At 50.6% G+C, this 12,175-nt stretch overlaps 1 protein-coding gene across 1 annotated transcript in view; it reads left to right on the plus strand.

Moving 5' to 3' along the window:
- TCOF1 (Treacher Collins-Franceschetti syndrome 1) overlaps positions 1-12,175 on the plus strand; it is a 38,542-nt gene that overhangs the window by 5,503 nt on the left and 20,864 nt on the right. The window contains 12 exon segments of the mRNA XM_006863942.1: positions 819-967; positions 2,859-2,932; positions 3,578-3,764; positions 4,407-4,474; positions 6,106-6,345; positions 7,885-8,085; positions 8,259-8,424; positions 8,427-8,461; positions 8,594-8,806; positions 8,976-9,143; positions 9,277-9,516; positions 9,611-9,799. Coding sequence (XP_006864004.1) covers positions 819-967; positions 2,859-2,932; positions 3,578-3,764; positions 4,407-4,474; positions 6,106-6,345; positions 7,885-8,085; positions 8,259-8,424; positions 8,427-8,461; positions 8,594-8,806; positions 8,976-9,143; positions 9,277-9,516; positions 9,611-9,799 — 1,930 coding nt within the window.

Raw genomic sequence — 12,175 nt, forward strand, 5'->3', positions numbered from 1 at the left:
AGTGGCCTTGCTGGGAGCGAGGGACCCAGGCAGCACATCCCAGACTCGGACACAGCAGCTTCTGCTCCAGCCAGAGAATGCAGTGCACATGGTGGCTCCCTCAGGGTAGGGGCTGGGGGAGGCGATGCTAGAAACCCCAGGGGGCTCCAGGACCAAACTTATTCTGATCCTGTGAAAGTCACTTTGACATTCGTCTTTGTGGTGTGTACTGGGAAGTAACTGACATAGCATGAGATGAAAACACCCTGAAGCAAAGGAAACGAGGTACCATGGTAGAGATTTATTGGGAGGGCCTCCACGGACAAGGAGGACCAGGGCAGAAGCATCCAGGACGGGGTGTGACATGTAAAACATGGCCTGGAGGAGGAAGGGGATTAGCCATGGCATGCTCACCTACTTTGAGCTGCTGCTATTGTAGTGAAACTCATGAGAGCCAGAATAGGACTCCCTTGATTTTCCACTGCTAACAGAGTATATAGTCTTAACATTTTTTTCTCTCTCCTTTTATTGGAAAATATTTGACTTTTTCTTCTCCAAAAAGTTTCTACCTTTCTAAGTTCCAGCTTTTGAAGATTTTACTGCATACGTTACATAACATTGTTTATCATTTGTGGTTATTTTGAAGACTTGTAAAGGATTTTTAAAACACGTGATGAAATGAGAAAAAATGCAGAATATACTATTGTACCTACATTGTATTTCTGTTGATGTTTAAACTCTGTGCTCTTTTCCTTTGGGTGTGGGAGGATGTGGGGAGGTCTTCCTCTTCAAATCCCCTGGAGTGGTCATGTCACCCAGTTGGTGCCCTTGCCCCACAGAACCTCAGAAATCGGCCAGAAGCGAAAGGCAGAGGATGATGCAGCGCTGCAGGCCAAGAGGACTCGTGTGTCAGACCCCATTAGCACCTCTGAGAGCTCAGAAGATGAGGAGGAGGCTGCAGAAGCGGAGGCTGCCAATGCCAGGAAGGGTAAGGACTGTGCAGGCTGGCTGCTGCTAGGGGACCTAGACCTTCCAGCCAGGCCCCATCATTGGTTCTGGCAGGGGCTCAGCCCAGGGCCCTGTTCCTTTTGAGAAGATGCTATGGGGTGGAGTTGGACTATTCCAGGAGTGAGTCTCCTCCAGCTTTTTCAGTGAGCCCTCCAGGGAGAGCCAGGATCTTTAGGGAAAGATTGGGAAGCGGCCCAGGCTGTATCTCTGTATTTGTGTGGCGGAATCATGTTAGGGCTGAGTGAGATACATGGACCCTCAAATAGTCTAGATTTCACCCCCATCCAGGCACAAGAGCTGCATGTTTATAAGTTCCCATTTCTGATGAAGGTGGAAAGAATCATCTTTTCAGAAGGACTGGTAGAGAGATAGCCAAGAAGATAGCTGATGGGCACCTCTTCTCTCTCTGGGCTACTTTGAGTTGCTGATCTCCTGGGGGTTTTAGAAGTGAACAAGTTAGCAGTGGACCTGTACCAGGCACTTGGGTTTCAGAGTTGGCAGTGGTAATTCGATGAAACTCTTTTCAGCCCCTTCTCTCCACCAACCCACCGCCACCACTGACTCCCAAGGTCTGTGTGCTTCACCTAGGAGCACTCATAACACAAGAGGTGGTCTCTTCTCTGTATTGTGTTATTTTTGTTGACACAGAAGTCAATTTCTTAATTTCAAAATAATATTTTTGGATGGAAATAAGTTTAGAATTCATTGGAGTCCCTGAATGCTGCAACCCAAAAGGTTTGTGGTTTGAAGCCACCCAGAAACACTTCAGAAGAAAGACCTGGCAATCTAGTTCTTTTCCCAAACCAGCCATTGCAAACCCTATAGAATAAAGCTCTAATCTGATCCAAAGGAGGGCACTATGTTGTTGTTAAGTGCCGTCGAGTCGATTCCGACCCATAGCAACCCTGTATAGGGTTTCCGAGGAGCAGCTGGTGAGTTTGAACCGCCGACCTTGCAGTTCAAACAGCTTTGTAGTCTAGCGCATTAACCCACAGCGCCACACCAGACTCCATGAGGGCACTGTAAGTAAATCTAATTACAAATAAAACAAGTGTAGAAACTTGGAACTATACAGAAGTACAGAGAGGAAAAATGGAAGGTTTTCTATTCTTAATTCTGTTTTCTGCAAACTTTCTGAAACTGCCTCATGTATGTATCCATGCATACAAGTTTTATACTTACTGGCTAACATGAATGAATTTCTTCAATGTTTATGGCAACACGATAGGATGTCTGGCAATTTCCCTCAGAATATTGGAGGGATGAGAGAAGGTAGATGTAATTAGATTAGCCATATGTTGATAATGAGTGAAGCGGTATGGCTCTGTGTACTGTTTCTGTACTTATGAGCATGTTTTAAATAGTTCACAATGACAAAAGGGAGCAGGGAGGAGAATTGGATCATACCATACACCTCGTCAATATCCTTATTTACAGTATGCCTTTGAAATCTCTCCTCATCTGAGCTCTAAGAGAATGTGTCCTTTCCCTTAGAGCCATGAAATCTTCTATCTCAACGTCTAACTGGGCCCAAGACTCATGGTCCAGCTGTCTTCTCCACTAAGAACCTGTTTAAATGCTGGGCAGCTCTTAGGACCTGGAGCTGACTGCCTGTTCATGGCCTCTGGCTGTTGAGTGCCTTTCTGGGCTATGGTTTGGTAACCTGAGTGAAAGGCGCCCATGGAGTTGTGTGGTGCATTCCAAGGCACGTCTAGATGGACTCAAACTGCCAGCCTTTTAGTCAGCAGCTGAACATGTTAACAATCTGTACCATCCAAGGACTTCCATCAAACTGTTAAGGAAGCAGAAACCTGTTGACTATTATAAGAAATGTTCATGTGGCTCATCCAGCGAGTGTTTATGTCTTACAGCCCCAAGACCCATGTCTATCAACTCCTCAGTCGTGGGAACAGATTTGCCATCAAGCATGAAAAAACCAACCAAGGTGAGTAGGGCTGCCTTCCAGGCTTACACCTTGTAAAGGCTCCCTCTATGTACGCTGTCCCTTGACCTGGATTCAAATCTCAAGAGTCTGTTATCAGCTGTGTGGTCTTGGGTGAATCCTTCTGCTTTTCTGGGCCAGAGTTCCTTTTGTATAAGATGGGGGTGCTGGCATATTGTGGGGGTGGGGAGGGGCTGTTGCTGTAGAGTCAGTTCCGACTCTTAGTTACCCAATAGAACAAAGTAGAATTGTCCCCGAGAATTTCCAATGCTGTAAGAAAGCAGACTGCCACATCTGTCTCCAGCAGAGTACCTGGTGGGTTTGAATCACCAACCTTTCAGTGTGCAGCCGAGAACTGATATAAGAGTCATTAAGAAGTAGTGATAATATCCTCAACAAACTGTGATTTACCCACTTAGCAAACAACTGTCATGTCCCAAGAACAGCAATTCTGTCTCTTGACACCTCTCTGAGCAGAGGGACAATGTTTCGTCACCTCAAAGATGAGGAAATAGACTCAGGGAGGCTGAGCAAATTCCCCGACCTCCCATGACTGGGCATGGGGAGTACTGGTTTTAGACTGGGCTGTGTGCACTCTTGAGCCACTGTGCCATGCTCAGATGTGTTGGTCACTCTTGTTTTCTATAGACAAACACCAAGAAAGCCAGCAAGATGGTGAACTCCATACCACACCCTGTCACCGGGAAGCCAGTGGCCCACATCCTGTATGGGAAGTCGCCCAAGAAGATGGCAGTGCCCTTGGCAAATACAACCTTGGTCTCAGAAACTGAGGAGGAGGGCAGTGTCCCGGTTCTCAAAGCCACTGCCAAGTCTGGTGAGAAGCCCGCACCTGTGTGAGCCAAGCCTCCAGGTTTGGGCTGCGGGGACAGGTTTTCAAATGAAAACCACACTGGTTCCAACTATTACCACCCTGTAGGACAGAGTAGGATTGCCCAGTAGGGTTTCTGAGGAAGCAGACTGCCACATCTTTCTCGTGTGGAGCAGATTGCTTTCCTTGCCACTCGTTTGTCAGTAGAGGTTTGGGTTACTATGACGTTGAACAGGTTTCAGCAGGGCTTCCAGGTTAAGCTATGTGATGGTGAGGGTCCCATGTCTCAGGTGATTTTTCTGTCCCCAGATGAAGGAATTTGAGCAGTCTGGGTGGGCAGTTGGAGCGTTTGAAGTTTGAACTGAGAGGCGTGGCATTTGCCAGCCTGCCTCTGGCCCTCAGTGATGGGTAGTGAAGATTTGATAGACTCTCTATGCTGGTGCGTATGTTTTGGGACTTGTAATGCTAGAGCCCATACCAGGACCTCAAGGGTGTGGAGGACCGGGACTGTGATGGCTCCCAGCTCAGATTAGATGAGTGTGGATTTGCAGCGAGTACTCAGCATCTGGCTTTGATTAGCAGGTGCTAGGGAGGGGCAGGCACGAGTGGAAAGGGTGACCATCAGCCCCCTCCTTGTTCATGCCTCAGGGCTGGTGGACCAAGCCGACAGCTCCAGTGAGGACACCTCCAGCTCCAGTGATGAGACAGACGTGGAGGTAACTGCCACCCATCCTCAGGAATTGCCCTCTTCAAGCCTCTGACCCCACCAGGCCTGTATCTGGGGCCTCAGAGACCTGTGGGGCTGACCAAGAGCTGGAGCAGCTGAATGGGGAGGAGGAGAGGGACAAGATGGTTCTGCTTTTTGTGCTCTGAGAGTGAGAAAGCCTCGGGCTCTGGGAAAGGGATGCTGTCCTGTCTGAGACCAGGAAAGACTTCCTGAAAGATGGGTACTGGGGCTGGGAGCACAGTGGCACTCACCAGGAAGAGGCAGGAAGGGAATTCCATGAGGGAAGAGCCAGGAGTGACTGGGTGAGGCTGCTGAGAAGGCTCTGCGTGTGGTCATAGTTGGGCTGGACTCCTGGTGTGTGGTCTTGTCTCCATCCTGACCTGTGACCTATGAGAGAGAGGTACCGTGGGCCAGTCTTACTGTGTAGCTCTCAAGTGCTGGGCCTCAGGAATATAGTGTGAGCAAGATGGGCGGGCTCCTGCTTCCATGGGAAGTGAAGGAGGTTCCTCGGGTGTTGTCTGCAGTGCTGGATACTATGGAGGGCTGACAGTCACAGTAATATGAGCTTGCCCTCGGGGAACAGGTGTCGTCATGGGGAGAGGTTGCGGACCAGAAAGTGTTTCAGGTTGAAGGGATGGCACGGGCAGCGGCGGAAGCAAGAGAGTTTGGCGCTTTTAAGACACATTCCCTGGTTAGCAAGGGGATGAGGCCCAGAGGTAGGCGAGGGCTGTGAAAAGCCATGGAAGGTTTTCAGGCACAGGGTTAAGATAGACAGATTTACTCTATTTCAGAAATATTCCTGATGTGGCCTGCATTGAAAGGAATGAATAGAGCAGAATGAACACAGCAGGACTGTGTAGGGGCTCACTAAAGCAGTAGAGGCAGGAGGTCCTGGTGGCCAAGACTGGGCTGCCCCGGGGAAAACCAGCTTCCAGATTGAATTGATCTGGTGCCCAGGGTACTTCCCACTTCCCCTAGTGCCCCTTACCCCATCTGTCCCAGGCTGCTCCCTATATTCCTTCCTTACCTGTGGGCCCTAGACGCGGCTAGCTCTGGCTTCTGTCACCTTGTCCCTGAGAGACCATAGTCACACATACAGCTTTGGTGGCTCCGATAGCACTGAGGAAGGGTGGGGGGCTGAGGAAACCCAGAGTGGAAGTGTAGGGCTGAGTGCCTTGGCCATGCCCGCAGTGTAGAAGTCTAGGAAAGGAAAGGGCCACGGTAACTCAGCAGTCAGGGGAGGACTGGACTCCTGGGCTTCAGGCCTGTGCCCCACAGCTGCCTGTCACCCCACCATGACCAATGATTTGCATGTTTAAGGAGCCAAGAGAAGCCGTCCTGGTTGAAATGGATCCTGTAGGTTCCAGGTTAGGGGAGAGCTAGCAGTCAGTTGTTCTCTCAGTGACACAGAGACCTGGTTCAAACCATAGCTCTGCCGTTAGTTTTGCTCTTGAGTGATTTAACCTCTCTGAACTCCTTGCCCTTTTCTAGCAAATGGGTATAAACTTATCTCAACGTTTGAAAATGAAGTGATAGTGGGAAAAGGCTTTTGTAGACAGAAGCTCCTCATATACCAGGAGGTAAAAGTTCTTGCTCCCTGCTCCCACCCTCTCGCTGCAGGTGAAACTGCCCGTGAAAACCCCTCCTGCTAAAGCCCCACCAATCAAAGCCTTGCCTGTTCCTTCCAAGAATCCTCCAGGGAGAACGGCAGCCCCAGTGCCCCCTGAGAAGACAGGGGCTGTGACAGCCCAGGTCAGAGGAGACACCGTAACCCCAGCCGGCAGGACCAAGAAGCCTGAAGAGGAATCAGAAAGCAGTGAAGAGGAGTCAGAAAGCAGCGAGGAGGAGCCTCCCAGTCAGGTGAGACCTGGGGAGAGTGCCTAGGAGCACTCCCACAGTCTGGAAGCTGGTGGAGTCTGTAACGAGCACCTCCTGCTAGACGGAGACTCAGCCTGGTGTTTTGAGAGGAGGAGAGAGATGAAGCTGAGAAACAAGAGCACCTGGGCTAGCTTGCTTCAGCCATCTTAGCTCGTCTACTTCCCAGAGGAGGCAGCCTGCACCCAGCTTTGTCAGTACTACTACACTTTACCTCAGTGTTCCTCACTGTACCATGGGCTGGTGATCTCGCCCCAGCCAGTCCTGTTGCAAATGGGCTGTAGAAGTTGTTTTCATTGTCTGGTCATTTGGCTTTGGGTCCAAAGTGGACCTAGAGTAGGTAGAGAATCCAGCTAGGGTCTATCTGCTGGGCCCCACCCACTCCCAGGGGGACTGAAAAGCTGTTGGAACCAGCGAGCAGAGAGGAGGAAGAAGTGAGACTGCGTTGGGTGATAGGCAACCTGTGTTAACTGAGGCCAGGGCAGGATGACATGTTAAAGAGGAAAAGGACATAAGTATGGCCGTTTAAGATAGAGGCCTTACTCAGGAGGCATTTGAGTAAAGAACTGAAGGAGAAAAGGGGTGAAACCATATGGCCATTTGGAGAAACGTCATTCCAGGCAGTGAACAGCGAGAGCAAGGGCCCTAAGACAGGAGTTAGAAATCAGAACATGCAGGTCCTTCCCATGATTTTGCCATGAACAAGGACTACCCAGTGTTGTGAGGCCTCTTGTTTCTCAAGAACCAAAATGTGCATAGGCTTTGATATAAAATCGACTTTGTCTATATCAGCTCAAAAAAAAAGGTACAAATGAAACAAAGCATGTTTAGAACAGTCTGCACCCCTCTGCACAGGAAGGTTCTAAGAAGGGGAATGATCCAAGTTCTGGGGTAATCAACTCAGGACAGAGCAGCTGTGAGTGACCCTGCTGAAGCCAGGAGCAGAGCCTGAGAGCAGTAAGGAGGCCTGGGCTATGATGCTGAGGACCAGCTTCCAAGGACCTCTTGTCCTCTGCATGCCCCCTCCCCACTTCACAGACTGCCCTCCCTTTACCACCTCTGGTCCCTCCCTCTGATCTTTTGTACCATCTCTTCTCTAAAACAGGCACAGTAGATTAGGTCAACAGTTCAAACCCACCAGTCACTCCTTGGGAGAAAGATAAGATTATCTGCTCCCATGAAACTGTTCAATCTCAGAAACCCTAGGGAGCAGTTCTGCTCTGTCCTATGGGGTTGGCATCAAGTGGGAAGCAGTGAGTTTCCAGCTGACAACAGCCCAGTGCTGGGGCCACAGCATGTAGAAGTGGGGTCTGCACTGAGACCCAAAGGATGAGGAGGCAGGTGCAGGTAAAGTCTGGGGTGTGGATATGAAGGCCCAAGAGAGAGTGTGAAGCCGATTGATTTTTGAGGAGCCAGAATGCAGCCAGTTGACCAGTGTACCAGGTGAGAGGAAGCTGGAGAGCTTTGTAGGGCATCATCAGAGGATTTTCAGAAGCGGGAGAACAAACTGCCCTTTCTCACTAGGTAAAGGCCTCAGAGAAAATTTCCCAGGTCAGAGTTATCTCCACCACTGCCAAAGGGCCCCCTGGGAAAGGGGCTGCCACAGCGCCCCCAATAAAGACTGGAGCCACTCAAGCTAAGGCTGGGAGACCGGAACAAGACTCTGAGAGCAGCAGTGAGGAGTCGGACAGTGAAGAGACACGGACAGCCAAGACCCCACTTCAGGTGAGGCCAGGTGTGGAGAACTTCAGCATCCAGAACTCCTCCCCTGAAGGTCTGCTGAGGACGTGTCTCCCATTCTGTGGGCCCTGCCCCTTCACCTTCCCCTGGCTCTGCGGGCCCACCCTCTCTGGTCTCTTCTTGTTCAAACATCCATTCTTTGGTCTTTCTCTCTCCAGGCAAAGTCCTCTGGAAAAGCCCTCCAGGCCAGAGTGGCTTCAGCCCCTGCGAAGGGGTCCCCTGTTAAAGGGGCTGCCCTAGCAGCCCCTGGGAAGACAGAGAAGCTGGAGGAGGACTCGGAGAGCAGCAGTGAGGAAGAGTCAGACAGTGAGGAGGACACCCCTGCAGCCAGGATCCCACTGGTGAGTGTGACTCAGCTGCGGCAGGAGGACTTCCTGCGTGGCCCCGTGCCCTGCCTAGAAAGGCCTTCCCTCTTCTGCCGAGAGCACTGTGCTCTCCTCACCACTAAGGCCTCCACACATATTCCCTGATCCTGTCCTTTTGTTAATCTCAGGTAAAACCCTCTGGGGAAAACCTCCTGCTCAGACCTCCATCAGCCCTGGGCCCGGGGCCTTCAGGGAAAGGGGCCATCCCAGTACCCCTTGGGAAGGCTGGGTCCATAGCACCCCAGACCCAGACAGGGAAACCAGAGGAAGACTCGGAAAGCAGCAGCGAGGAGGAGTCGGACGATGAGGGGGAGGTTCCGGCAGCTGTGACTCCGGCCCAGGTGAGGCCCGCCTGGGAAGGCTTCCTGCCAGCTCATCTGTCCTCTTGGCACCAGGAACCCAGCACTCTGCCCTCTTTTCACACTGCTGCAGTTAGTTGTCTTCGCTGTTTAGTATTTTGCACATCCACCCTGCGGACTCCTTCCCCTGATCCTGTGTCTCACATTCCAGGAAAAAACCTCCCAGGTCCGACCTGCCTCAGGTTCCACAAAAGGGCCTACCCCAGTGCCTCCTCAGAAGGCAGGACTGGTAACCACCCAGGTCAAGGTTGAGAGGCCCAAGGAAGACTCCGAGAGCAGCGAGGAGGAGTCTGACAGTGAGGAGGTGACCCCGGCTCAGGTGAGCCACTGCCATGCAGTCAGCCTGTGCCTTAGTCCCCGGCTCCTAAGGACAGTACTGCAGCTCCATGCCCGAATAGGGGAGGGCTCTGAGCCCAGGCTCCTGTTCCAGCCTGTCTTCTGTGTCCCCACAGGCCAAACCAGCCCTGAAAACTCCTCATACCAAGTCCTCACCAAGGAAAAGCACCCCCACATCTGCCAAGATCCCCCCAGTAAGAGTGGGTACCCCAGCCCCCTGGAAAGCAGGAACAGCAACTTCTCCAGCTTGCGCAGCCTCCCCAGCTATAGCCAAGGGCGCCCCAAGGCCAGAGGAGGAACCTTCCAGCAGTGAGGAGTCAGAGAGTGAGGAGGAAGCTGCGGCCACAGGGGGACAGGTGAGACTTTCTGGGTGCTCAGCTGCCCTCCAGTCTGCTCCCACATGGTCCTTTGAGCTCCTGAGAGACTCCTCTCTTCCTCTCGTCATTGCAGGTAAAGTCTATGGGGAAAGCTGCCTCAGCCCCTACCAAGGGACCCTTAGGCCCCAGGACCACCCCAGTCCCCCCTGGGAAGGCAGGACTTGTGGCCACCCAGGTCAAAACTGAGACCGAAGACTCGGAGAGCAGTGAGGAGGAATCAGACAGTGAGGAGGAGTCCCTAGTGCCTGTGACACCAGCCCAGGTGAGACCTGGGAGGAGACGCCCATTGCACCCACTGCCAGGGGCAAGGCTGAGGAGGAGTTTATGGGGTCTGCTCGTGCCTCAGAGTACAAAAGCTCAGGGACAGCTTCAACACAGCCTCATTTCCTGCTTTTCTCTCTGTCTCTGTGCACATCAGAGCTCCATGGTCTCCCTCATGGCCTCTTAAGCTCCACTGAGGTGGCCTTAGCCTCAGAGAGCTCCCAGCCTATAAGGGGGTATGGACATGCACACAGGTGGTTCGACATGGAGAGTGTGTACCTGAGTTGGCAGAGCAGTGCCATCATCTGGAGGCTTTTCTGAGGGGAAGGTCACTTAGAGGAAATGACATCTAAATTAGGCTGAAAGAGCTGGCCAGGTGAAGTGGAGGGGTAGGATGTTCCAGGTAGAGAGACCAGCCTTATGTGAAGGCCAGGGGTTGGGAAGGTACCTGGCTCCAGGTGAGTGGCCACAAGCAACTCATATGCACGTTACGGTAGAATCACTTGGGGAGATGGTGAAGCATAGGAATGAACAAGAGAAGGTTTGGAGCCAGACACCTGGGTTCAAGTCCCAGCTGCATGTCCTAGCTGATTTCAGGCAAGTGATGCAACCCACCGCTGCCTCAAATTCTCTTCGGTAAATTAGAAATCGATCCTTACAGGGTTGGGAGAGAATTTGAGATCTCCCCTGTTGAACCCAGCCCAGGGCCTGTGTGCATCCAGTTCTGTCACCGTGAGGTGGGCCAGGCCAGTGTGGAGCTGTCAAGAGGCAAGTCAGCTCTCCGAGCTTGGGAAAAGTGGAGACAGCTCCCTCACTGCACCCATCCACCCACTATTTATTTTTTTCAATTGTCACTTTTTTTTTCCAGTAACCACCCAGAAATTAGTCATTTCTTTTTTTCCTCTATACCAAAGCACATATTTCTAGGGTTGTTGTTTTTTTTTTTTTTTTTTTCCCCCCTTACTGTTGGCTTATGTGACCCATGTGCCTATGATTCCTCTATGGAAGTTTTAAATTATGCAGGCACCCCTTCCTGAGTCCCTACAAGCACCTCTCCCCTTTCTTTAAGCCATGGGCATGTTTTAGACCCAATCCCTTACCAGATTTCATTTTGCAGAGCATTTGAATATTTGTCTTCCCTCTAAGCCTGTATAAGGAGGTGGGTGATTCATTTGATTTGGTTTGGGTGAGGGGGATATGGGAGCTTGGTGGTGATTTGCTTCAACTCAGTCACCCAGTGAGGGTCAAAGTTGAGACTCTGCCCGTAGGCCTTTCCCACTTCCTTCTTCTGCCTTGACCAAAACACCCTCCAGCCACAGAGATGGTTACACCTTTGGACCTTACTTTCTGTCTGGGTGAAAAGTAGAGCTGTGGATCCCTCTCTAGGGGTCAAATGCCCTTTCAGAAAATAGAGCCTTTCAATCACAGGATAGGAGGGGTCTTGCTGACCAACTTCTTTTCCTTGTCCCCATCTTTGAAATAAAGGTAGTAACTCTGCCCCTGTCATGGGATTATGATGTGGATTAAATGAAGCAGTGCTTTGAATGGCCTCGTCCTCAAAATGGATCCCACACTGCTCAGCATTACTGGGGTTGAAAGCGAGTCAGATGGGGTCAGTGATCAGCTCAGAGATACCTGGACAGCTCAAAGTAAACCATCATCATTTAGGAATTGAGGTTGAAAACAAGCAAATAAAAAACTTGGAGCAAACATTCAGGATTAGTTTTGGAAAACCAAATTTGCCAGGAATCTGGGAAAGAGATTACTCACGATATAAATGAATGCCTTAAGAAGCCAACCCCTGTGTGAGAAGGGTATGAGACACACAGTGTTTGGTGACTGCCCGGATGAATGTTGGGGTGCCTTCTGGACCTGACCTCGTGTCCTATGCCCTGTGACTTTGTTAAACTTCCCAGTTAGTCCTAGTGGATTGTGTAGATTCCTTAACTGATCCTACATATGGATCAGGTCTGTAGATACAGACAGTTTCTTTCCATTCTCATCTGGATTTTTTTTGTTTTTCTGCCTCATTGCCCTGACTAAAATCTCGGAATGGTAGCAATGAGAGTGACGTCCTTGCTTGTTTTCTGATCTCAGGTAGCATTCAGTCTTATGCTGTTGCATATGAAGTTAGTGGTACGCTTTTCATAGCTGCTCTTTATCACCTTGAGGACTATGCCTTCTGTCCCTAGTTTGTTGAGAGTTCGTATCATGAATGGGAGTCAGATTTTGTCCAATCATTTTCTGTGTCTATTGAGATGATACAAAGGGTTTTGGCCTTTATTAATATGATAGTATTGATTTTTTTTTTTTTTTTTCGGGTTTTAAATCAATGTTTAATTCTTAGGATAAACTTCTTTGACCATGGTGTATATTA

This window comes from Chrysochloris asiatica, unplaced genomic scaffold, assembly GCF_000296735.1.
Source record: "Chrysochloris asiatica unplaced genomic scaffold, ChrAsi1.0 scaffold00057, whole genome shotgun sequence".
NCBI lineage: Eukaryota > Metazoa > Chordata > Mammalia > Afrosoricida > Chrysochloridae > Chrysochloris > Chrysochloris asiatica.